At 45.2% G+C, this 26,843-nt stretch overlaps 1 protein-coding gene across 1 annotated transcript in view; it reads left to right on the top strand.

The window, feature by feature from the left end:
• The first annotated feature begins 5,039 nt into the window (after positions 1 to 5,039).
• MTURN (maturin, neural progenitor differentiation regulator homolog) overlaps positions 5,040 to 26,843 on the top strand; it is a 31,362-nt gene continuing 9,558 nt past the window's right edge. Inside the window, exons 1-2 of the mRNA XM_068236249.1 lie at positions 5,040 to 5,547; positions 25,496 to 25,618. Coding sequence (XP_068092350.1) covers positions 5,386 to 5,547; positions 25,496 to 25,618 — 285 coding nt within the window. The 5' untranslated portion in view covers positions 5,040 to 5,385. The remainder of the gene's footprint in view (positions 5,548 to 25,495; positions 25,619 to 26,843) is intronic.

Raw genomic sequence — 26,843 nt, forward strand, 5'->3', positions numbered from 1 at the left:
GCTTGTTAAAGGGGAACCCCGGATGGCACCATGAACCCCCCAGGACGTCGGCGGCCCCCACCTCCTCCTGGGGCACCGGAGGTGGGGAAGAGCCCCTTGTCCATGGATTGGACAAGGGCTCTGGGGGAGAGGGGAGGTTGACCGCCCCTCTCCTCCAGAACCCCCCCCCATACCATGGACCATGCGGGCCGGTATAGCTTAGGGTGCGAAGCCCCACGTGGCCGGGACTCCGCATTCTGGCTATCCCAGCCTGCATGGGAGACAAGGAGTTAAGGAGGCTTGGAAGGGGGGACCCCACGCTGTCTGTTTTCATGAAATGTATACAATATGTATACAGAACTCGGAATGCAGTAACCTGTACTGCAGCAGTGTCATTTTACACAGTTTAAAAAACATTTTTCCTATGAAACTTTGAAATCTATTTGCTCAAAAACTATAAGGTCTTTTCACAATTTTTTTTTTTACGATGTTCCTACTCATCTGCTTATTATACATGCCAAATTTGGTGATGATAGCATGTACAGGGGCTTTACAATTAACTGCAGAAGTTGGCACTATTGACTTCAATAGAAATGCACTCGGAACACAAAAATTCGGAACACAACATTCGGTTTTCGCATGCGGTACACGAAATTTCGACGAAATCGGAATTCATCTGTTCCGATCAGCCCTAGTGATAAGCTAATTATAAACTCCTTCAGGCAGGGAAAAAACAAAAGGAGCACAGCACAAGTGTCTGCATGCTTGCCACTGTATATACACACGTCTATTTCATCATGTCACATGTCATCTCTGGTACACTTTAAAGAGAAATTGTAGAGAAAAAAACATAATGAATAAAATAGCTTCATTTTTTACAATATTACAATATTCATTTATAGATTATTTAGTCAGTGTTTGCCCATTGTAACATCTTTCCTATCCCTGATTTACAATCTGACATTTATCACTGGTGGTGACATCTTTAGTCCTGCCAGGCAATCCGTACGGAATGTTTGTTACTGAAAGTTCAATGCACAGAGGGAAATATTCCTTGCTTGGCAGTTGTATGTAGAGAAGCTGGCACACCATCCAGTGCTGGGTGCTTGATGTGACTAAGGCAATGTCACATTTCAATCATAGGAAAACAAAGTCCATCAGCACATTGACCATTGCTTTAAAATACAACGCACACTTTATTGTGCATTATTCTTTTGGAAAAAAAACATTACTTCTCAAGTTCACAGACAGCAAACTCAAGGGCATAGCAATAGCCATAGCAGCTGCTATGGGGCCCTGAAGCATAGGGGGCCCAGGTGGTACTTAGAGTGAACCTAAAGTGAAAATAAACAGAAGAGATAAATAATTGTATTTATCCTCCTACTCCTAAAAATGACTGTTTTAGATATCCCATAGTTAAACATTTACAAAATAGATTGAATGTTTTGTTGTCTCTGCTCAGTGGCAGCCTATTAACCTCCTTGGCGGTAATCCCGGGCTAGGGTCGGGGCGGAAAACTGCAGCTAAGAGCAATAATCCCGACCTCTGCTCGGGGTAGCTGCCGGAGGCTGGGTGCAGAGTATAGCGCGCAGCGGGCGGTCAGTAAACTTTCTCTGGGACAGGTCTTAATCGTCTCAACTACCCGTTCCAATTCACAGGCGTCATAGTTCTTTTCTAAAAATGTTTAGATTTTTAGAAAAGAACTATGACTCCTGTGAATTGGAACGGGTAGTTGAGACGATTAAGACCTGTCCCAGAGAAAGTTTACTGACTGAGAAAAATAAAATTAAAAACAAAGAGATGCCACCACTCTGCATAAAAATGCAATACAACCAACAAACTAGATCCATACGGAATATAGTGGAAAAATACTGGCACATATTGCAACAAGATAAGACTCTAAACGGTATTTTAACAGAAAAACCAAAATTTGTTTTTAAAAAAGCTTCTAACATCAAGAACATGATTACACCCACAGTTGTAGAATGTAGAAATGAACCAAAAATGAAATCAGGTTCCTTTAAGAGATGTGGGTTCTGTATGCCCTGCAGGAACACCAGATATGAAGTTCCGATTACTAATTTCACATCTACAGCCACTAATGAGAGATTCGACATAACGGGCAGCTTAAATTGCACCACCACTGGAGTGATATATGTGATAGAGTGTGGTTGCAATAAACAATATGTGGGGAGGACTAAAAGGAAATTTCTATCAAGAATAGGGGAGCACTTTAACAATATAAAAAGTAAAAACAAAAAATATCCCCTAAGTAAACATTTCCTTGAATTGCATGGAGGCAGTCTACAAAGTTTTAGATTTTTTGCTATTCAGAATGTGAATAAAGAATGGAGAGGAGGAGACTTCATTAAGAAAATGTCCAGAGCAAAGACGAAGTGGATATATACTCTGAACAGCTTGGCCCCAAAAGGGTTACATTTGGACATGGAGTTGTTTGAATTCGAGTAAACATAAGAAGAAACACAGAATGACGGAACGGAATTCCGTAAGACACCAATAGGCTAAGATGCTATGGATACATATGCAAGTTACGGAAAGGGAGGAGAGGCGGAGAGAAGGAGAGAGTATAAGAAGTGATTGACCCAATGAGGAGTAGCCCTGAGGAAGGTAGGCGTGCCTACCGAAACATGTCGGCTGATTGGCTTTGAGAGTGGTGACGTCACCCGCACGTCCGGTAGAGTACGCCGGAGGTCTGTCAATCTGTTGGGTCCGGACTACGGAAAACAGCGGGAGCGTTTGTTGGAAGGACGCCCGGGTGAGTCTTCGGCCGAGACTCCCTGCTGCTGAAAAAAGAGGAACTCTGTTGTCCATAAATCACGAGGAATTTGAGACCCTCTCCTCTCCCCTCTCCTGGATCATCACGATTAAGTGAGTTAAAGCGAGGTGCACCTTCGCAAGTATTAACTTCCTGGGGGATACAATTATATCACCCAGGAGGTGGCGCAGCACTATTTTTTGAATTTTTTTATTTTTTAAATCATGTAGCGAGCCCAGGGCTCGCTACATGATAGCCGCTGTGCAGTGGCATCCCCCCACCCCCTCCGATCGCCTCCGGCAATCAAGGCAAACAGGAAATCCCGTTCAGAACGGGATTTCCTGTTTGGCTTCCCCCGTCGCCATGGCGACGATCGGGATGACGTCATCGACGTCAACGACGTCGTGACGTCAGAGGGAGTCGCGATCCACCCCTCAGCGCTGCCTGGCACTGATTGGCCAGGCTGCGCACGGGGTCTTGGGGGGGGGAGGGGCGCAGCACGGCGGGTAGCGGCGAATCAGCGCGGAGCGGCGGCGATCGGTATATACACGCAGCTAGCAAAGTGCTAGCTGCGTGCAACAAAAAAAAATTATGCAAATCGGCCCACCAGGGCCTGAGAAATCCTCTGTGGCGGCTTACCCCGAGCTCAGCTTGGGATTATCCCCCAGAGGGTTAATGACTGTATTTACCATCTCCATTGCAAGTTATATTGAACAAAGCGGAAGAACGTCTATTAGTGACTGTGAAGCTTGACATATTTTTGCAAAATATACAATTGAAAAACTAGGACACATCAATAAGAAGATTGTGTCTTTGATGAGAACTATCCAAGTGGGTACCCTGACAGAACAAGTATAGGCAGATAGAAAACGCCAGAGTGTGGAATCATAAAGGAGAGTTTAGCGGTGGGAATGTGGCTATGATTTCAATTAACACAAAGGTGTCATTCTTCCTCTAATATCTATCGGGTGGAGGTTGCTACAATTGATTTTAATCTATCGGTTCCTAATAAAAAGTATGGTATTTTACTGTATTTTGCGCAGGTATCATTGTCTTTTATACGCTTTTTAATCTGTTTTTACTTCCGATTCCGATTCAGATTTGCAGTTTGCTCCTTGCACACTGCAAATCGGAATCGGAGGTAAAAACTGATTAAAAAGCGGAATCGGAATCGGAATCGCTTGCAGTGTGCAAGAAGCCTCAAACTTTTGTCTCAGTGCCCATGAACTATGTACAGTGTTGATTACATGAGAATGTAGACTGCCCAACCTCGTTTCCATAGGATAGAGGCAGGTCACATTTCTTAGTGCCTCCATCTGGGGGGTCCATGAAAGTTTTGCTATGGGGCCCCATGATCTCTAGCTACGCCACTGCTCAGACTGTTAGGACCTTGGTTCTGACATGATCCTGTGATGTAAAGACCTTGGTCCTGACATCACACTGTGATGATCTATTCGGGAAACGGTAGATTTCTCATGGGAAAGCTACTGATTGAGATGAAGTTCATTCCTTGGTTAAAGTTCCTCTCAAGTCTGAACAAGCCCTATTTAATAACCAGCCTGAAAACCTTTATGTTAAGTAATTCAGTATCTGTATAAATGTACTCTGGATATGAATACTGCATGCCTCCCAACTTTTTGAGATAAGAAAGAGGGACACATTAATGCACGCCCCTGCCACACCTCTAACCACTTTCCCACCACACCCCTTGACATGCATATCACAAAGAATTCAGAATCAAAAGATATAGTTTTATGATTCAAACCACACCGGTCCTTTCTAGTAGCATTTATTTTTCTTCATTTTAACATTTGAAAATAAGAAATAAATCAATTGAATTGATGGGAATAAAGTTTAGCGTTAAAAACCCATATACACATTTTTCTGCAGAAAAATACATATACTAGCACAGATCTGTACTGTACATCATTCTTAGAAGAGGGACAAATGAGGAAGAAAGAGGGACAGAAAACATTTCAGCAGCAGCAGTCAGGAGAAATTTGGTCCCCAAAGAGGGACTGTCCATCTAAAAGAGGGACAGTTGGGACTCGGGAGCTATTAATTACTGAATAATGATGCCCCTAGAATTGTAAATTAAAGTGGTAAACGATGAACTGCTAAAAACTTCCTAATAAGTCATTTTATTGTCGACAAGTAAAGACTTCACAGCAGCCTTGCCCTGCACGAGTGAAGCCTTGCCCTGCTGGTTGGCTCCTGTATAAAGCTGCTGCCATGATGTGCCAGGTTATTCTAACCCTGAGGATGCTGCAGAGGGAGTAGTGCTGCCCAAGCCTCCATCGCTCAGCTAACAACCTGGTTGGGCAACGCCTCGGTGACGTCACGACGACTAATCTCCCCAGCTGCTACTAAGGCAGGGCTTGTCGTGACGTCACCAAGCTGCATCGTCTGCGTCACACGACAGCAGCCCAACCCGAAGCTGCGTTCGGAGCGGCCGAGGCGACGCCGACGAACAATACCGGAGCCTCCGCTGCAGAAGCGCGGCCTGCCCTGCCCCCTGCATGAGCAGCATGTAAACAATGCACACATAGCGCTGCGCTGCCTGCCGTCACCTGCGGGGGGATCTCAGGCCATCGCGGGCTGCTGCCGCCTCTGGGCACTCACAGGCCACCATGGATTTCCAGCAGCTGGCAGACGTCGCCGATAAATGGTGCTCCAACACCCCCTTCGATCTGATCGCCACCGAGGAGACGGAGCGGAGGATGGATTTCTACGCAGACCCCGGGGTCTCCTTCTACGTGCTGTGCCCGGACACCGGCTGCGGGGACAACTTTGTGAGTATGGGGATGCCCCTTGTGCCAGCCGGATGGACTGGTAGCCCGGCTGGGGAGGGCTGGCTGCTGTACACAAGGGAGGGAGGTGTGCACTGCATTCCCCGGGGGTGCTGCCATCATCACCTATATATACATACATGGAACGTGTGTTGTGTGTGGCAGACAGGAGTCACCGCATGACATCTATACACAGCTGCCTGTGATGCACTGCAGGGCCCAGGTGAAATGGCTTCACACATTGAAAGGCCTATATAGGATCTGGCTGATGTCAGTGCTGCAGTGTTATACTATATATACCCGGATCTGCTTCCATATGCAGCTGTTAGCTATGACATCATGTAGCCAGCATCCTATACAGACGACTTGTCCATTTCACCTTACATGGAAGCAGTTCTGTTCTTCTTCCTCCACCCCCAGGCTTAGTGGCTGCTGCCCTCTTTGGCCTAAACCCCACTCTGGCCACTACCCTGTACAGCAGACATGGCCAGCTCCCTTTGATTGTACACTTAAAAATACCACGTGCAGGTCGATTGTGGCCCGATCATGCACTCGATTGGTTCTCCTCAAATAGGTGGGGAAAGCGATTAATTGATCACATTGCATTTAATCTTGATTAAACTGCTGCTGAAATCTGTTTTAGGCTTTAGATCCCCATACATTATATGAGCTAATGATATCCACACAATTTCATCATAATGGTGGGTGTAGCGCTGGGTCCCCGGTTTGAATCCCAGCCGTGTCAACATCTGCAAGGAGTATGTAGGTTCTCCCCGTGTCTGCCTGGGTTTCCTCCCACATCCCAAAAACATACAGATAAGTTAATAGGCTTCCCCCTAAAAAAATTGGCCCTAGACTACAATACATACACTACACAGTACATACATCGATTGTAAATTCCTCCGAGGGACAGTTAGTGACAAGACTATATATACTTTGTAAAGCGCTGTGGAAGATGGTGGAGCTATATAAATACTAAATAATAATAATGATCAGACCTGGAACAGAGCGATTCCTAACGTGGCCTCCCGATCAATCGGTTTGATCGATTTCTGGCCCAAAATGCTGAAAGGATCTAGCTCAGGCATGGGCAAACTTGGAGGGCAGCTGGAGGGCCGAGTTTGCCCATGCCTGATCTAGCTCTAAATGGTTCAGTGTTGAATTTCCCGACCGCCGACAGACCCCCTTCTGGTCTCCCTCATTTAAAATGTGTACCCCCCAGGCTCATGGTTAGTGTTGCAGGCTTACCTGTACGTTGGTGTGTCTGCTCCTGTGTTCTGAGTATTTCTCTGCTGCCGCTGGCACCTATCCCACGTATCAGTATGTTTGGTGTGGTCATGGGGCACAGGCGCCCCTGGTGACGGAGAGAAGACACAGGATATACAGGCCGGCGAATAGAGGCCTGGGGGGCAACACATTACATGGGGTAGGATGGGGTAGATTTCATGCTGAAATCTATTGGAAATCCATGTGTGTGTGTGTGTGTGCAGGTAATAGATCCCTCTCTGATGGAATCTGATAAGAGAGGGATCTATCCGATGATCGACCTGTGTATTACTACTATTACTGAGTAGAGCCTATCCACAGTTGTTGTTGTGCTATGTACATCTATATACTGCATTCATATCACATAATCTGCACAGGCCAGTATAGTGATTTGGCTGTCATGGATACAAATGCTCGGAGGGTCTCAGCGCTAGACCAGGGGAGCTCGAGGAAAATGGTGGGAGCCTCTAGATTATTTACTGGTTTCCCTCCACTGAGGTAAGTATCTAACTTTGATCCTTTTTTTTTAATCACAGGTAACCTTTAATGTTGTATGCAGGGGGCTATTTCTGTAGACCATTGTTTCCTAGCATTTTCACAGCATGCACTTCTTTATGAAAGATTGCGTTTATTAAGTAACCCGTTTTGGCTAACATCATCTCAAGTATGCCTGCCGCATATATTTAGGTCTTAGGAATACTAAACTTCATAAGGCTATGTTCACACTAGTGCGTTACGTCCAGGGCTGTGGAGTCGGTACAAAAATCTTCCGATTCCAACTCCCGACTCCTCAGTTTATGAAACCACAGATTCCGGGTACCCAAAATGACTTCGACTTCTTAGTCTAATACTACCAGAGCTGTGGATTTTGTACACAAATCATCCGGCTCCTCAGTTTATGAAATCACCGACTCCATCTCCGACTCTGGGTACCCAAAATTGCTTCGACTCCAACTCTGACCCCACAGCCCTGGTTATAACAGACAATATAATCACATTGCTAGCATGATGCAATTATGATGTAACGGTACGCTTTTATAGTTGCAGAGAAGTATACTTTTTATTGACTGTATGTGTCACATTACATGTCGTAAAGCAGTGTTTCTTAACTCAGTCCTCCCAACCCCCAACAGTGCATATTTTGCAGAAAACCACAAACATTCACAGGTGGGGTAATTACTGTATTTTTCGCCATATAAGACACTTTTTCTTCCCAAAAATTTTTGGGGAAAAGTCTTATGCGGTGAAGGTACGGATTTCAGGATGCAGAGGTGCGCAGGGAAGCGGTATATACATTACCTGTTCCTGCCGCCGCACTTCTGGCTCCAATCCTGCTTTGCGATCCTCTTCTCTCATCCACCGCTGCTGCAGCCGCTGAACATCGCTGGCCGGTCCTAATTAGCTGCACAGGGATATGCTATCAGTACACGTGTGCCGGGGTCACGCATATACATGCCTGACCCCGGCGCACATGTGCTGATAGCGTATCCCCGTGTGGCTAATTAGGACCGACCATCGATGTTTGGCGGCTGCAGCAGCTGGCAGCGGTGGATGAGAGAAGAGGATCGAGAAGCAGGATTGGAGCCAGGAGAGCTGCGGCAGGAGCAGGTAATGTATATGGTGTACTCGCACTGCCTGCATAGGGGACACCGGCACTGGAGGACACAGTCTCAGGGGGACACACGCACAACAGGGGGACATGGCAGGCACAGGGGGACACTGGCACAACCGGGGGACACAGGCACAACAGGGGGGCATGGCAGGCTCGGGAAGACATGGCAGGCACAGGGGGACACTGGCACAACAAGGGGAAACAGGCAGAGGTAAAAAGTCCTTAAGACACCCCTGCATCATAGACGCACCTAGTTTTAGTTTTCTTTTTTCCCTGATTTTTGCCCTCTAAAACTGGGTGCGTTTTGCATGTCGGAGCGTCTTATGCGGCGAAAAATACGGGTAGTGTCTCAGCAGAGTTCAAAAACTACCTCTGTGGTTATCCACAAAACATGCACTGTTAGGGGTACTTAAAGAGACTCTCTGAAGTCTCAAAAAAGCTTATTTTATTTAATAAAAGTGTTTAACCTAATAGCCCTAACTAATTTGCTGCATCCCCTCTGCTCTGATCTAACTAAATACCCCCAAACTCCCCGGGGGGCAATCCGGGCAGCGCTTCCTGTGAGGCAGGGCTATGAGCCGCAGCCCTGCCTCACACGCGTCTGTCAGCCCGGATCGTCACCTCTCCCTCGCCCCTCTCAGTCTTCCTTCACTGAGAGGGGCGGGGGAGAGGCGGAGATCCGCCGCTGACAGACGCGTGTGAGGCAGGGCTGCAGCTCATAGCTCTGCCTAACACGGAAGCGCTTAGGGCAGCAAAATCCACGACCAAGAAAGTCGTGGATTTTGCAGGGGAGAGGTAAGTTAGGGGGGATTTAGATAGTTTACAGCGGCGGGGATGCGGCGGTTTAGTTCGGGCTATTAGGTTAAACACATTTATTAAATAAAAGTGGCTTTTCACTTACCTGGGGCTTTTTCCAGCCCCCTGTAGTCTGACAGGTCCCACAGTGTCCTCTGGCTTCCCTCCCTTTCCCCCTTCAGAAAGATCTGTGACTGGAACTGTAGTTGCAGTACTGCGCATGCACGCTCCTGTCTGCACGCCTCCTCGATCACATCGTCCGGAAGCTTTCTGCAGTCACTTACGCAGTTCTCAAAAGCATTGTTCTGTGCATGCTCAGAATGCTTCCAGCGACTGGAGTGAAATTGAGGCGCATGGGCGGGACTGTGTATTTGTGCAGTAGCTGCGGCCTAAGCTCCTATCTCAGACCTTTCTCAGTGGGCAGCTGCACGTAGAAGGTGACCCAGGTGACACAGATGGATTTGTCAGACGAAGGGGGGGGGGGGGGCAGTGGAAGAAGCCGCAGATTAGTAAAAATCCTCATTTTTGATCTAATTGTGCTTCAGGCCCCTTTTACACGTAACTTGCAAGTGTGCATTGCATTACCCTGTTTTACTGCAGGGTAACGCACCGACAATGCAAGGCTAAGAGGCCAAGCACAATTACTACGTCGCACCTGAAGTGCCCAATCGTCCGCCAAGCCATCCCAAAGTCAACAGCGTGTTACCGTCGGACTTCCATGGAGGCGGAAGTAACGTAAGTCAATGGGCAACGCAGAATTTTTAAATATGTTGGTGGCGATGCACATGCACGGAACAATGGGAATACAACTGGGAAACCCAGGAATCCCAGTGAGGTACTTCCTTTCCAACAGGAAGTAAGTCACTGGGCGAGGGGGTGTTGGTGAGGCAGCGCTATGTATATGACCCTGTCGGCGCACTCGGCCACAGGGTGATATGAATGAGGGTTTGTGTGCTGCAATGAGGGTGGAGCATAGCACTGGCTAGGCATAAAACCAGCCTCAATGTGTGATGTGAGTTTTCCTCTCAATTGAGATCTAGTCTTTGCAGAGAACTTAAAACCCCAGTGTGAACCTTGCCTTATTGTCTATGAATGATTTCTAATCATTCTTGTGTGCTTTTAATCACTTAAAATAAAGTGAATCTCCATCGATAAAATAAAAATCCTTCAGCGCTGCTGTAATAAAAAGTTATATTTACCAGCGGAGTCTCGCCCCACAAAGCCATCCCAAATACCCTGCATCACTCAACTTCTGGTGCCTGGCCCCGCCTCCCCTTTCTCCTCGGAGAAAAATGCCAAGCTATTTACCTCAATGGAGTGATGCGGGGTCTTTGGGACGGCTTAGTGGAATGAGACTCCGCAGGTAAATATAACTTTTCATTACAGCATCGCTGAAGGATTTGTATTTTATGAATAGAGTTTAACCACCTTATTACCGCCAGAGGGTGCCGCTCAGGCCCTGCTGGGCCGATTTTGATCAAATAAAAAGCATCACACACAGCCGGCACTTTGCCAGCGGCGTGTGCTGCCTGATCGCCACCGAGCGGCGAAAGAGGGTCCCCCCAGCCGCCCGAGCCCTGCGCAGCCGGAACAAATAGTTCCGGCCAGCGCTAAGGGCTGGATCGGAGGCGGCTGACGTCAGGACGTCCATGACGTCACTCCGCTCGTTGCCATGGCGACAAGGAAAGCCAAACAAGGAAGGCTGCTCATTGCAACCTTCCTTGTTAATTCCGATGCTCCAGGAGCGCCCTCTAGTGGGCTTTCATGCAGCCAACTTTCAGTTGGCTGCATGAAATAGTTTTTTTTTAATTTAAAAAAAAACCCTCCCGCAGCCGCCCTGGCGATCTCAATAGAACGCCAGGGTGGTTAAAGGGAACCTTAACTGAGAGGGATATGGATGTTTCCTTTTAAACAATACCAGTTGCTTGGCAGTCCTGCTGATCTCTTTGGCTGCAGTAGTGGCTGAATCACACACCTGAAACAAGCATGCAGCTAATCCAGTCTGACTTCAGTCAGAGCACCTGATCTGCATGCTTGTTGAGGGGCTGTGGCTATAAGTATTAGAGACACAGGATCAGCAGGAGAGTCAGGCAACTGGTATCCTTCTCAGTGTAGGTTCCCTTTAACCATAAAGCGGATCTCCAGTCTGCAAGTACAAAGCCAGCAGCCTTCTTGTAAAATAAAGTTATAGTTAACTTACCTGCGCTGCCTTGTCCCTCAGAGCCATCCTGAAAAGCCCTGAATCACTGACTTCCGGTGTGTGGCTCGTCCTCCCCGAAGAAAAACGCCAAGATGTTTACTCCAGTAAATATCTTGGCGGTTTTCTCCGGGTAGGGAGGGGAGGCGGGGCCGAGTGCCTGAAGTTGGGTGATTCGCAGTGTTGCCAATTCATCCCTTTAATTACTGACACATCTAAGTTATACAGGTTCTGGGGCTGCTTACACATAATCAGTGCCTTAACTGCATCTACCTAGCCATGAAACCCTGTATAATTCATATGTGTCAGTAATTAAAGGGATGAGTTGGCAACACTGGTGATTCAGGGTCTTTAGGACGGTTTTAAGGGACAAGGCAGCGCAAGTAACTATAACTTCCTTTTACAGGACAGCTGCTGGCTGTTTACTTGCGGGCTGGAGATCCGCTTTAATCACTTTTATTTATGTACTTAGCTTTTTTTCTATCTTTAAATGTCAAAACCTACTATATTAACCACTTAAGGACCGCAGTGTCAACCCCGAACCCCCCCCAGTGACCAGGCCATTTTTTACTAAATAGGCCACTGCAGCTTTAAGGCCTCACTGCAGGGCCGTACAACTCAGCACACAAATGCCCCCCCCCCCCTTTGCTCCCCACCAACAGAGCTCTCTGTTGGTGGGGTCTGATCGCTCCCCCAATGTCTTTTTTTGAAATTATTTCTTTATTTTACTAATGTCTTTATTTATATTCTTTTTAAACCCTCCCTCCCCCAGCCAGTCAATCAGCGTGATCGGCTGCGGATCACTTTTGTGCAGCCCAGGGGACAGCCGTGTCACACGCGATCCCCTGCTATCTCCGCTCGCAGCCATTCACACCAATCAGCGTGGAGTGGTCCTGGGGCTGCCACGCTGTTAGTCACAAAGTAAAGGTTAAAGTAAACCTGTAGTTGAGGGAGAGAGATCTTTACTTCAGTAGTTGGAAGCCTCTGGATAGTCCAGCGGCTTCCCCGGATCCTCATAACAGCCCAACATCCCAGCTCAGGGTCCCTCTTCATCTTCTGGCCGCGCTCCGGGACTTATATGAGCGCATCTGTGCTGCTCTTTTTCCCTGTGCATGAGCACTTCATTCGATTGGGTGTGTTCAGATCTTACTCGCGCATGCCCAGTCCAGATACACTCATCCATGGCTGGGAGCAAACCCGCCATACATTTATTCAACAAGCTTTTGTGAATTAGGTTTAGAGGGTCCCTGCAATGGAACTGTGGGCTGTAGGAGGATTCCCGCTACATTTTTGTTTTTTTTCCCCTCAATCTTAGTTTCTCTTTAAAGGGTACCTGAACTGTTAATAAAATTTCAATATTAAAGGGAATGTAAAGTGACAGTAAGATCCCTAGTTTAACTTATGTAGATCTTTTTCCAGCCTACATAGTCGTTCTGGTCTTTTGCTGTCTTTCCGCTCTTCTCCCTTCAGCCGCTGTGCCCCTCTGAAATCTGGCCAACTCTCAGGCTACTGCACATGTGCGGCCCTGGTCAGTGCGCGCCTTCATCGCATTCCTATTGCCAGGAACATTCAGCGCATGCAAGGTTGCAATTTTTTTTAACTGCTTAAGCGCAGAACGCTCCCAGTTACGGGAGTGCAATCGAGGCTTGCCTGGGGCTGCGCATACAGCTTTCAGAGGGGACAGCGGCTGAAGGGAGAAGAGCGGAAAGACAGCGAGGGACCAGGACAACTACAGGGGGCTGGAAGAAGCCCTAGGTAAGTGAAACTGGGGACCTTACTGTCACTTTAGGTTCCCTTTACCAGTCTCAGACTGCCCTGTTCCCCCAGGATCATTTATATAGCAATGATTGGGAACCAGTTGAGCAGAAGAACCCGATGCCCACAAGTTATTCCCACTGTCGTGTTTATGGATCCTTTAATTTAAAGTACCGTATTTATACACGCAAATTATCCGACTTCTTGACATGCAAATTTGGGTGTGAAGTGGGGAGATTCGGCCAATCTGCAGTTGATATGCGGTGATAATGTGAACAGGGTTCCTTCGTGTGCAGAGTGCACCGTGGAATGTACAGCAGTATGTATCGCTTCAGCTTGCTTCCTCTACTGTGTCCCCGACAGCTTTTCAAACTGGCCTCCAGACTCACTGCGGTCACATGAAAGTGAGCCTGGAGCTCCAGTGGCCAGTTCAGAAACTGCATGGGACACTAGAGGGAGCAAGCTGGAGTGAGGACCGGTAGCTATATTGTATATGCTGGTACGCACGCTCTGCACTCATCAGCGGCACACATTGAGGGTTGGCCAATCAACAGATCAGAGCTTTTGGCCAAAAATGTGTGTGTGCCTGTGTGTGCGCTAATCCACACGTGTGTACGGTATATATGGGCTAATGCATCTGGCGTGGTTGTTTGTTTTCCTTGGGAGCAGAGGTGAGCAAATAGATCAGGAACTGGAATTAATGGGGGCAGAATCATATCTGTGCACTGGCTAATTGGATTTGGCAATGAGTGATTGACTGACAGCTTGTTAGAGTGTTGAATATGATTTACCCTCTACTATTTCTTGTAACTGTAGATTTGGGGAGGTGGGAGATTTTGGAAGCCACATTTCAGATCACATCTTTATGTGAGACATTTATAAATGTTGAAATATGACATTTTTTTCAGATAACTCATATGAACCAGACCTATACTAAATCCTTTCTCTTTCACAAAGAATCATTAATGAAGCTGTGGGACAATATTTGTTTCTGTTTCTGTTAAGGAAGTCCTCTACTGGTCTGGTCTGTCACATGATCCATTTGAAAAACTGATCACTTGGTCTCTGCTGAAGAAGTGGCCAGTCTACATTCCAATCATAATGAATAGTGAATCTCTTTCTTGAAGGAAGCAGTTTTAAACAGTATAACCACTTAAAGCGGAACTGAACTCAAAAGTCCTCTCTGCTCTAAAAGATACACAACAGCATAATAACCTTTTAAACAAAAAGCATTTCTTTGTTACAGCTGATACAAAACTTAAAATAAATCTGCACTATTTCCATTCTTGACTCATGGAAGCAGACATATTATTTACAACCTGTGCTTTCAAATTGGCTTATCTGCCATCTCTGCCATAGGCAGACACGGGAGAGATCAGATAAGATCAGATTACATCTTGTGATTATACACAAATGAGGGGTAATTAAACTCTCTAAATACATACATTTAGGGATGGCCCTGCTTAGAAGAACTCATGGAGAAGCATGTGATCAGTTTGATCAGCTGATAGATTTGTAAGGTCCTGATTTGCTGTGATTACTTCCTGGTTTAACACATGATCAGGACCAGCAAATCAGAGCCTTAAGGTGCATACACACATCAGACTATAGTCTTTGGAAAATGAAAGATCACAGACCGATCTTACCACCCTCTATGTAGTATGAGAGCCATACTCTACACAGTCTTTTCTATGGAGCTGAACTCCACATCAGATAGAAATCTTTGCAAGATGCTGCACACACAGATGCTGTACAGACACAAAAGATCAGTATCTGCAAAAGATCTGTTCCTGCCAAAAATCCATTCCTGCAAATTGCAATGAAAGTCTATGAGATCTGCAGATCATCATACACACATGATGTAACTGACATCCATCTGCAGATCAAGTAGTCATCTGCAGATCTGAAAATCCATCCTGGTGGATCTGATCTGCAGATGAATGTCAGTTAAATCATGTGTGTATGATGATCTGCAGATCTCATAGACTATCATTGCAATTTGCAGGAATGGAATTTTGGCAGGAACAGATCTTTTGCAGATACTGATCTTTTGTGTCTGTACAGCATCTGTGTGTGCAGCATCTTGCAAAGATCTCTATCTGATGTGGAGTTCAGCTCCATAGAATAGACTGTGAAGGTTCTGGCTCTCATACTACATGAAGGGTGGTAAGATTAGTCTGTGATCTTTCATTTTCTAAAGACTATAGTCTGATGTGTGTATGCACCTTTACACATCTATCAGCTGATCAAACTGATCACATGCTTCTCCATGAGTTCTCCTAAGCAGGGCCATCCCTACATACAGTGTGCTTTTCTGTCTGTTTTCCTTCTATCCTGTGCAAGAGTTCAGGTCCACTTTAATCACTTCAGGGCCACAGGCTTCCCCCCCCCCCCCCCCCAAAGACCAGGCCATTTTTTATCAAACAGGCCACTGCAGCTTTAAAGCCAAGCTGCAGGGCCGCACAGCACACAAGTGATTTCCCCCCCTCTCCTTTTTTTCTCACCCACCAGATGTTTATTTATTTTTTATCAATATTGTATTATTTTTAAAATAAATGTGGCTATTTTTTTTATTTTTTATTTCTATAAAAACCCTCCCTCCCCCCGCCAGCCAATCAGCGTGATCTGCTGTCATAGGCTTCAGCCTATGACAGCCGATCACCTCCGAGCTCACAGAGGGGACAGCCGTGTCACACCGTGCCTTAGTTTGCAGCACTGTACGGGTAATTAGACGGCGATCGCCACTGGGAGACTGCGCACAATCTCCTGCAAAAGCCATCCCCAGGACTTTACGCCAATCGGTGTTAGGCAGTGCTGGGGCTGCCACCGCGCCACCTGTAGGAGTTAAGTACCAGCAGTCTCTGCCCCATTAAGGACCATAGATCGCTGGTACAAGGAACCGACGAATTGCCGCACATACCTGCCGCAACCGCCGCCCAGGAACCTCAGGCCACCGACTCTGCCATCTCTTATGACGGCAGAGCTGTGTGAGACGGTCAGGAGCCGCTTTCATTGGCTCCTGACCATGTGATCAATGTAAGCCAATGGGAATTGTTTATATTGATGACCTGGTCAGGAGCCAATGAAATCGGCTTCTGACCGACTCACACGGCTCTGCCGTCAGAGACACCGGGGCGAGTGAGCTGCGGTGGGCAGAGAGTGACAAGATCGTCGGAAGTGACAAGAACGTGCGGCAGCGGTGAAGTGAAATCTACGCCCCGGCAGGTATTAGGGTATCAAAACAGGGCGTAGATAAAATCACCGCTATCCGTAAACGATTTAAAAAAAAAATGTTTGGAGAACAGGTGCCATATGGTCAGATGCTCAAAATCACGGTAATGCTGGTGTGCGCAGGCTACGCACTGCAATATTAATTTGCTGCAAGTAAGTCAGATGCAGAAAATCACGGTAATACTGGTGTGCGCAGGCTATGAGTAAGGATCTTATCCGAAACATGTCAGCCAAATTTCTGTATTTGCAAGTTGGATTCAAATAAAAACCCTTGGACTATACCAGCGAGTGTGCGGATTTCATCTTCACTGTGTTGCTGCAAGTAAGTCAGATGCAGAAAATCACGGAAATACTGGTGTGCGCAGGCTACGCACTGCAATATTACCTTTGCTGCAAGTAAGTCAGATGCAGAAAATCACGGTAATACTGGTGTGCGCAGGCTACGCACTGCAATATTACTTTGCTGCAAGTAAGTCAGATGCAGAAAATCACGGTAATACTGGTGTGCGCAGGCTACGCACTGCAATATTACTTTGCTGCAAGTAAGTCAGATGCAGAAAATCACGGTAATACTGGTGTGAGCAGGCTACGCACTGCAATATTACTTTGCTGCAAGTAAGTCAGATGCAGAAAATCACGGTAATGCTGGTGTGCGCAGGCTACGCACTGCAATATTACTTTGCTGCAAGTAAGTCAGATGCAGAAAATCACGGTAATGCTGGTGTGCGCAGGCTACGCACTGCAATATTACTTTGCTGCAAGTAAGTCAGATGCAGAAAATCACGGTAATGCTGGTGTGCGCAGGCTACGCACTGCAATATTACTTTGCTGCAAGTAAGTCAGATGCAGAAAATCACGGCAATACTGATGTGCGCAGGCTACGTACTGCAATATTACTTTGCTGCAAGTAAGTCAGATGCAGAAAATCACGGTAATACTGGTGTGCGCAGGCTACGCACTGCAATATTACCCTTGCTGCAAGTAAGTCAGATGCAGAAAATCACGGTAATGCTGGTGTGCGCAGGCTACGCACTGCAATATTAATTTGCTGCAAGTAAGTCAGATGCAGAAAATCACGGCAATACTGATGTGCGCAGGCTACGCACTGCAATATTACTTTGCTGCAAGTAAGTCAGATGCAGAAAATCACGGTAATACTGGTGTGCGCAGGCTACGCACTGCAATATTACCCTTGCTGCAAGTAAGTCAGATGCAGAAAATCACGGTAATGGTGGTGTGCGCAGGCTACGCACTGCAATATTACCTTTGCTGCAAGTACCGCAAGTTACCCTATTAGCACGACCCACTGCAAACTTAAAGCGGAACTGTAGATTTGTACTGATCTGATTCTGTACTGGCCAAACTGCCCAAACACTAAAGGGGACCATACACTTAACGATTAGTGTACCTATTCAAAAAGAGTAAATTTTGCCCAAGTATCAGCAACTACCCAGCGATACAATGTTTCCTTGATGTCGTCGTTAGGGATCTGGAGACTCTAACAAAGTTTCCCCAGAAGGATACTTTAAATTTAAGCACATTGGAGCAGGATGCCCTGAACAGATTGATGAAAAATGACAATTTGGTCATAAAAAAATCTGACAAGGGAGGAAATGTTGTTCTAATGGACAGGGAGAATTATGTACAAATGTGCTCCAGACTCCTTGAAGATCAGAGACAATACAGAAAACTGGATAGGAATCCAACAGGCATTTTTTACAACAGTTTTGAGTCACTTTTAAAAAATGCTAAAGAAAGAGGTGTATTGGAAAAGGATGACTTTGATTGTTTATTGAATAAGTGTCCTACTACACCAACCCTTTACGCACTCCCCAAAGTACACAAAAAACTTAATGATCCTCCAGGCCGCCCCATAGTGTCAGGAAATGGAAGTCTAACAGAGAAGGCTAGTGAATATGTTGATTTTTTCCTGAGACCCTATGTGGAAAGTTTACCTTCCCACCTAAGAGATACGATGGATTTATTGAACAAAATTAGTGATGTCAGAGTAACAGAGAACATGTGGCTAGCAAGTTTGGATGTAGAAGCTTTATATAATAACATCAGACATGATTTAGGATTGAAAGCAATGGATTATTTTTTACGTACTAGGAGTATCCATCTACGTGACCACTCTATGTTTCTTATGGAACTTGTGGAATTTATACTCGAACACAACTACTTTGTTTTTCAGAATCGGTTCTATCTGCAGGTCAAAGGATGTGCTATGGGGACGGCCTGTGCTCCCACCTATGCAAACCTGTTTTTAGGGTGGTGGGAGGATACAATTGTATTTGGGGAGGGCCTGGAGATGTACACCTCACATGTGATCTTCTGGGGCCGTTTCATAGATGTCTTCATTCTGTGGGACGGCCCCAGGGATTTGTCTGTGGAATTCGTGTCAAAGTTGAACACAAACGAGATTGGAATGTTCTTCACATCTGAGATTGATTTTGACACCATTAACCCCCTTGGCGGTATGAAAAATCCCGCCAGGGGGCAGCGCAGCAATGTTTTTTTTTTTTGTTTTTTTTTAAATCATGTAGCGAGCCCAGGGCTCGCTACATGATAGCCGCTGCTGAGCGGCATCCCCCCGCCCGCTTCGATCGCCTTAGGCGATCTCCGATCAGGAAATCCCGTTCATAGAACGGGATTTCCTGGAGGGCTTCCCCCGTCGCCATGGCGACGGGGCGGGATGACGTCACCGACGTCACTGACGTCGGGACGTCATTGGGAGTCCCGGGCCACCCCTCGGCGCTGCCTGGCACTGATTGGCCAGGCAGCGCTGGGGGGGGGGGGGGGGCCGCACGCCGCAGCAGATAGCGGCGATCGGGCGGGGGCCGGCGGCGATCAGAGTGCTGGCGCAGCTAGCAAAGTGCTAGCTGCGTCCAGCAAAAAAAAAATTATGAAAATCGGCCCAGCAGGGCCTGAGCGGCACCCTCCGGCGGCTTACCCCGTGTCCAGCACGGGGTTACCGCTAAGGAGGTTAATTTCTTAGATGTGCAGATAAAAAGGAACTCCAATGGAGGTCTGGACACGAAGATTTTCAGAAAACCCACTTCAACCAACTCTCTGTTGTCGTGGGACAGCTATCACCCATTACCCCTCAAGAGAGGAATACCAAAGGGTCAATACCTAAGGGCAAAGAGGAACTGTTCGAATTCAAGGGATTTTGAAATAGAATGTCAAACTTTACAAAAGAGATTTAAGGACAGAGGGTACCCAGAAAATGTCTTACATGCGGCCGAATTACAGGCAAAGGATGCTGAAAGACGGCATCTTCTAATCCCCAAAAATAAGAAATCAATTAAAGAGAAGGAACCTATTCGAATTATTAACACCTTCAATGCCAGGTCAAACAATGTGAAAAAAATAATTGAGAAACACTGGTCAATTCTACAGCTTGATTCCCAACTAAAAGATGTATTACCAGCACATCCTCAGTTTACATATAGAAGGGGAAAGAATCTGGGTGATGCATTGACACACTCATACTTACCACCTATAGGAGCCAAGTTAAAAGAAAAGAAAAGGACTTGGCTAAATCCGGCTTTAAACGGGATGTTTAGATGTGGTAAATGCAAAGCCTGCGGAAATGTGGAAAAATGTAGACAATTTGTGGCCCCAAAAAATGGAAGGGAGTATAAGCTGCTTGATTTTTTCAATTGCGACACAGAAGGAGTGATATATGCTTTAAAATGTCCTTGTAATTTACTGTACATTGGAGAGACCACTAGAGCAATAAAAACCAGAATTTTAGAACATCTGGGGGATATTAAACATAAAAGGAATACATCTGTAGCAAGACATTTTGTGGAATCACATGGAGGTGAGCAAACCACCCTTCGCTTCTGGGTGATACAACAATGGAAAATAGGACCCAGAGGTGGTAATTTAGATCTTATGCTAAGGAAATTAGAGGCGAAGTGGATATACAGACTAGGGACACTTTCCCCAGGAGGCCTCAATGAGGGTTTTACATTCACCCCATTCCTATAGTGAGATTTTACAGGACCTCCATTTAACAACCATGTATATATGAAACATATATATATATATATGAATTCTGTTGACTAATCTTGAGAATTAGGAACAAAAATACTCCAAAGCTGACCCACACATAAACACCAGATCTGTTCTCTTTTTCTGTGTTTGTGCATGTATCTTGATGGATTCGTCTGGAGAATAGTGGATTAGTACACATAAGTTTTATCTACTTAGTGTGTCCTTAAGGAAGAATTCACTATATTATGCAAAGTATTTTGGAATGACCTATGTTCATTCCCCCCTTGTTTTAACTCAATAGATCCCATCAGACTCATTGGAACAGATTATGGTATGAGAAATCATTTTTGCGATACAAGAGAGTGGACCTGCAAGAGGACCTAATGATTCTTTAAATTACTCTGAAATAGTATGCTGATTGTTTGATATGAAATCAAGGATATTAAAATAGTTGAGTGCTATTCTAAAAATAGGTGTTCTTTGAACAGAGTTCCCTTTTAAAATTCCAATGTGAGTGGTGGGCAAATCTGGGGAGTATTGAAAACATCAGGGGTTAATGCAATCTTATGTGGCTATATATACAGATAGGGCAATATGGATGAGTAATTAAAAAGAGCCCAAGACTGTGCAGGACCTACTGTGAGCCAAACAGATGTAGAATAAAAACATAGGGTCAAATGTTTCCATGCGAGAATTCTGTATTAAGCTTTCAAATGATTCGCGTTGTCTGTGAAGTCTAAAAACGATGAATATGGTTCTTTTCCAATGCATTACGGTGTAAATGACTCTTAAATGAGTCAAATCACACACTCTGCCTTGTTTGAATCATGCTCTGACTCAGAGGATGAGTCGCTTGAATCATTTCTTGAAACGATACATGAACCGTTCTAAACAATGAATCATCCTGGAGAGGAATGAGCCGACTCCGGATAGGGCTGGTGTTCACCAGAGCCAATGGGGTGACACTAGGCGGATCCCTAAGCAGAACGGATACATCCGATTGGATGTCGGGCAAGCGCTGATGTACATATGTTGTTAGCCAATCGGATGCGCAGAATATCGGCGTTTCTTACAGAAGCCGTTTTCTTCCTTTAGAACTAATCTGTTTCAGCGCGGATTTCAGTGAAAGGTAGGATGTAATGCGATCAATATGTAAAAGTTTTACTAGGACTCCCTGACTAATATACACGGATTTATAATATACATGGGGCTGTATATGCCCTTTCTAGGATTGGCTGTTTAACCGTCTGGGATGTGACTGACCAATCAGATACTGTTAAGGGGAGTGAGTGGGATGGACAAACCACACCCCCAGGTCACATGACCAGAAATGAGTATAAAAGAGCCAACATTGAGCCAGTCATCTTTTGGCTGCTATCATGAGCGGACACGCTCTATAGTTCTCTGTATTTTAATGATATGTTGTAATTTGCACCTTAGCACTTTGGCACTGTATGCACGTTATGTTTAATCCCTTGAAAAAGCTTCCTTAGTGAAGTGAAACATGTTGGGTGATAGAAAGGTGGGGGGAATTGTGTAAATACTGCAGATCTAACGAACTCTGGGGTCTGTAAACAAACAATACTTATAATGTACCCTTCAGTTCGTGATTTATAATAGAGAGGTTATATGATGGTAACATCAGCCAATGGTTGTTTTTAAATATATCAAAGTATTAAAAGTTACGTTTTATTAAATTTGTCCCATCAATAGAGGGGAATTGTTGTTTAGAAGTTTAATTATCAGGCAATTTGTGAAAACTTAACGATTATGGGCAGATTTGACAAAGGGGCACATTTTTCATAATAGAATCTGATTAGAGATAAATGTGTCTCTTGTCGAAGCTTCCCATGTACTACAGACCGTTTCCCGTCCGATTTCACCATAAAATGTTCAGGGAATCGGCAGAGCCGGCCGCGTCTGCACGGCTGCTGCCCCAATGTATAAATGTGCCCCCCATATGTGCATTTATACATTACATGTCCTGTAGCAGCCTCCGCATGGTGTCCGTCCATCTCTCCGGGTTCTAAGAGTTGCATACATGCATACACGCTAGCATGTATACGGAACCCGGTGAGGTGGGCGGACACTGCGTGGAGACTGACACCGGACAAATGTATCAATGCACGGCGGTGGGGGGGGCACATTTATACATTGCAGCGGACGCTTTGTCATTCGGGCATGCACTTGACGGCACCTATTTTCATCCAATTTAATTATAATAATCGAATTGGATGGTCAAGTCACATGATGTATGGCCACCTTTAAAGGGACTCCGAGCAGTGCAGAAACTATGGGAAGATGCATATCATTTTAAAGCTCTCTTTCTCCTCTTTCCAATGATGTATAAATCGCTGCTTGTCTTGTCACTAACTTTTTCTGCTGAATGGAGCTGCTGATTTTGAGAAAAAGTCTCCCTGTGTAATACAATGTAACTATGGAAAGATGGATATCATTTTAAAGCTCTCTTTCTCCTCTTTCTGACGACACCTAAATAGTCGCCCTACGCCTTTTTAGTTTTCTCTATTTTCGCGATCGAAATCGCGGCCGCAGCAATTTCAATCGCAAAAATAGCAAAAACTAAAAGGAGTACGGCGGCGGTTTATATATCATTGGAAAGAGGAGAAAGAGAGCTTTAAAATGATATGCATCTTTCCAAGTTTCTGCACTGCTCGGAGTCCCTTTAAGGTGTGTAGGGATGATCAACGTGATACACATAGTTTCTTCTTGCATTTAAATTTCATGCAAATGTTATGCAGCTTGAACTTGGACTAATAAAAATGTACAAAGTTATTAACAGTAAGTTATTCTGATTGATCCAATTTCAATCTGCATATAATTTACATCAAATTTAAATGCAGGGGGAAATGACTTGCATCTCATCGATCATCCTTAGCGTACAGATACTAGTCTAAACCTGGCCCTGACCTGCTGAGATTGTAGTGTGTGTACAGCTTGTCCGATGCATCGCCAAAAGAACCAGAGTGCCAGATTCTCTCACCCGAGCGCATTGTTTCCTGGAAACCACATCATGTTTCACGCTGTCATTGCTCCTCCCCTGTCCATAGCAGCAGAACACATTGCTAGCCTGTTGGCTAGCGATATGCCTCTTCAGAACTCGTTCCTGAAACATGTTGAAGCTGAAATATGTATTCCCTTTTAATCATTGCGCATTGCCTGGCTGTTCTGCTGATTATCTGCCTCTAGTACCATAGACCATGAACAAACATGCAGATCAGATGTTTCTCACAAAAATGTGATGACATGTTTGTTTCAGGTGTGTGATTCAGATACTACTGAAAGATGAGCACGATTGACGGCAACTGGTATTGTTTAAATGGGCAGCACGGTGGCGTAATGGTTAGAGCTCTCGCATGACAAAAAGAGAAATCAATATTTATAAAGAATAAATAAATAAATAAACATCCTGGGAGTGATCATAGCCCACCAACAGAAACCTCTGTTGGTGGGCAGAAAAGAGGGGAGTGGTATCACTTGTGTGCTGAGTTGTGCGGCCCTGCAGCAAGCCCTTAAAGCTGCAGTGGCCTTAATTGTAAAAAATAGCCTAGCCACTAGGGGGGTTTAAGACTGTGGGGGCTAATTGTTACAAAAGCCTAAAGGGGTACATACACTCGGCGATTTCAACGATCGATCGATTCTATAGAATCAAATTCTCCATTCGATCGATTTGCAGCCATTTTGATCAATTTCGATCGATTTGATCTATCTGACAGGATGGAAAATCTAGGTCGATCTGCTGCTGGCAGCAAGTCGATGGCCCATAAAGTTACATTGGATCTAATGGTCCAATAATGCATTTAGATCGATTTCCAATAGATTTAATTCTGAAATCTATTGGAAATCTGTTCCTAGTGTGTGGCACACATCAGATAGATTCCTGTCAGATTCAACTTGACAGGCATCTGCCAGAAATCTATCTGATGGTTGAATCTGCTGCAAATCTATAAGTGTATGGCCACCTTAAGGCCCTATTTCCATGGGCAATTGAATTGTGTGCTTAGCAAGTAATTAACAGCAGGCAGTGAGCAGTTACCAGGCAGAAAGCAGTTGCCAGGCAGCAGCAAGCATTTGTGAGAGTTTAAGGGGCTTTTCACTGCCTATCAACTTCTCATGGAAAAGGGCCCTTATTGTTGTCTTGTTGGCTGTGTTTGTCAAGCAGGCCTTTAGGACACTGGGTAAGGGCCGATTTCCACGGGCAGTTAAACTGTGCTCATCAAGCAGTTACCAGGCAGCAGCAAGCAGTTGTGAGCGTTTAAGAGGCTTTTCACTGCCTATTAACTGCCCGTGGAAAAGGGCCCTAAGGCGTAACGTGAAGGACACTAAGGGAGCTGCTTGGCTACAGGAGGCTGGAGGAAGCCCCAGGTAAATGAACATCCTTTTATCCCATTCATCTCAGGTTACCTTTTAAATGAAAATGGAAGTATTTAGGTTTTTTCCATCTATTATACTTATCAAGCTTCACTAATAGGAAGACGGGGAGAGGTTAGTTTGTTTAGGATGCTCTGCTCTATTTATCATGCATGCGGCCTCCATTTGTCCAAGTAAGTGGAACAAGAGAATGACACAAGGAAATGGCACAAGGATTTGTCGCTTGACATAAACAGCTGTGCCAACTCTTGATCTTATTTTGTGCAGCCTCAAATGATGAAACCTCTCTTATTAGTTCTTTCTAATAAAAGCCTGAGACACACAAAGATGATTATCCCTGTTCGCAGCACAGCGCTAGCAAAAGGACTATAATCAAAGACGAAACAAAAATGTCATTGTTGGAGCCTCTTGGTTCGTTGGTGTAATTATCCAGTCATAATTATGGACCACAATAGGGGCATTCTTTGTCTTTTCGCACATAAGTAGGCAGAAGTCTTGACAGTATTGTGAGTAAAAATAAACATTCTCTGATGTGTTATTACAAACATGATTAGCTGTAACAACTGGAGAGAGTAGGATGCTGACCTCCGACCTATCAACAAGCTGCTTTGTTGACTATTATGCTGTTTGTGTTACATAATGTGTTATATTGTCGCTTTAAGAAAAAAGTTCACAGAGGTTTCCCATCGTTCTCTTTGCAGCACGTTTGGAGTGAAAGTGAGGACTGCTTGCCTTTCCTGCAGCTAGCTCAGGATTACATTTCCTCCTGTGGGAAGAAGACACTTCATGAAATTCTGGAGAAAGTCTTCAAGTCATTCAGGCCAGTGAGTGGATTTGTTTTGTAAAGTGGAAATATGAATATCTAAAGATTCATTTGAATAGGCTTTGAATGAAAGCCGGTTTTGCATTTTCTTCCTTTGGAACTTAAAGAGAACCCAAGGTGGTTCTTGGGGGGGGGGGGGGGGGGGGACAGATGCAAGTTCTCTGCCTCATGACATGCCTCTGTGTGTCCCCACCACCGCTCTCTGCCCCCACCCCACCACCACTGCGCTATAGCCTCCCAACATTGGCGACATTATTTGTCGCCATCTCTGAGGTAAACACGGGAGAGGGATTCCCTGCTCAAAACGCCCACCAGGGGTGTTCCTACAGGGTTTCTAGAGCTCTCTCTCCCTGGCTGCTCCCCTGCCTCCCTGCACACTGTATGAGGGACACACAGTCTCTCCTTGCAGTGTTGTGACCCAGAGGTCAGGAAAGTGAAAGTGGGCCCTTGCGGCCCACAGGAGCGGCAGTTTTTGCGGCTATCTAATCCGCTCAGTCCCTCGGATCAGGTAGCCTACTTTTTTTTTTTCATGAGCCCACCTCAGGCTCTCTTTAAAGTTTACCTGAACTGAAATGTAACATGATGAGATAAACATATACACATGCCTACTGAGAAATTATCAGAAGTCGCTTTCTGTTGATAGCTATGGAAAACAAATTGTTTAATTCAGTACGGTTTCCTGAACAGTGAAAAGAAGCGAGAAACAGTGAGATACGGATTCTTATGAGGTTTTACTGCAGCAAAGTTCAAAGGTTCATTAAGTTCTGTATCCATTCCAGCTAGCAAAGCAACAAAGAGTGTAGATTGTAAAAAAAAAAAAAAAGCAGCAGATGCAATCTTAAAAATAAAGTTATAACACTCAGCAGGATCACCCACAAGGCAACCCACAAGGGCACGGTTGCAATATATATACTGTATAAAATTTTTTTTACTCCTTTCCCACCTCCGCTTACCAAAATGACTAATGGGGTGCCAGAGCTACTACCTTGTCTTGGACCCATTTTATCTGGATTCTTTTCTGATCAAACCGAAAATTTAAAATATGACTCTTTTGTATACTTCTAGGGCCATATACAATTATTTTTTTCTCCTGAGTTTTCTCCTTGGTGATATTTTTACAACCTGTCAATTTAACACCTTTTAAACCACCATCAAGCAAAAAAATACTCAAAATAAATTTGATGATGCCTTTTCAACTGATTTTGTGGGTACCTTTTCAATTGCAA

Source organism: Hyperolius riggenbachi, chromosome 5, assembly GCF_040937935.1.
Source record: "Hyperolius riggenbachi isolate aHypRig1 chromosome 5, aHypRig1.pri, whole genome shotgun sequence".
NCBI lineage: Eukaryota > Metazoa > Chordata > Amphibia > Anura > Hyperoliidae > Hyperolius > Hyperolius riggenbachi.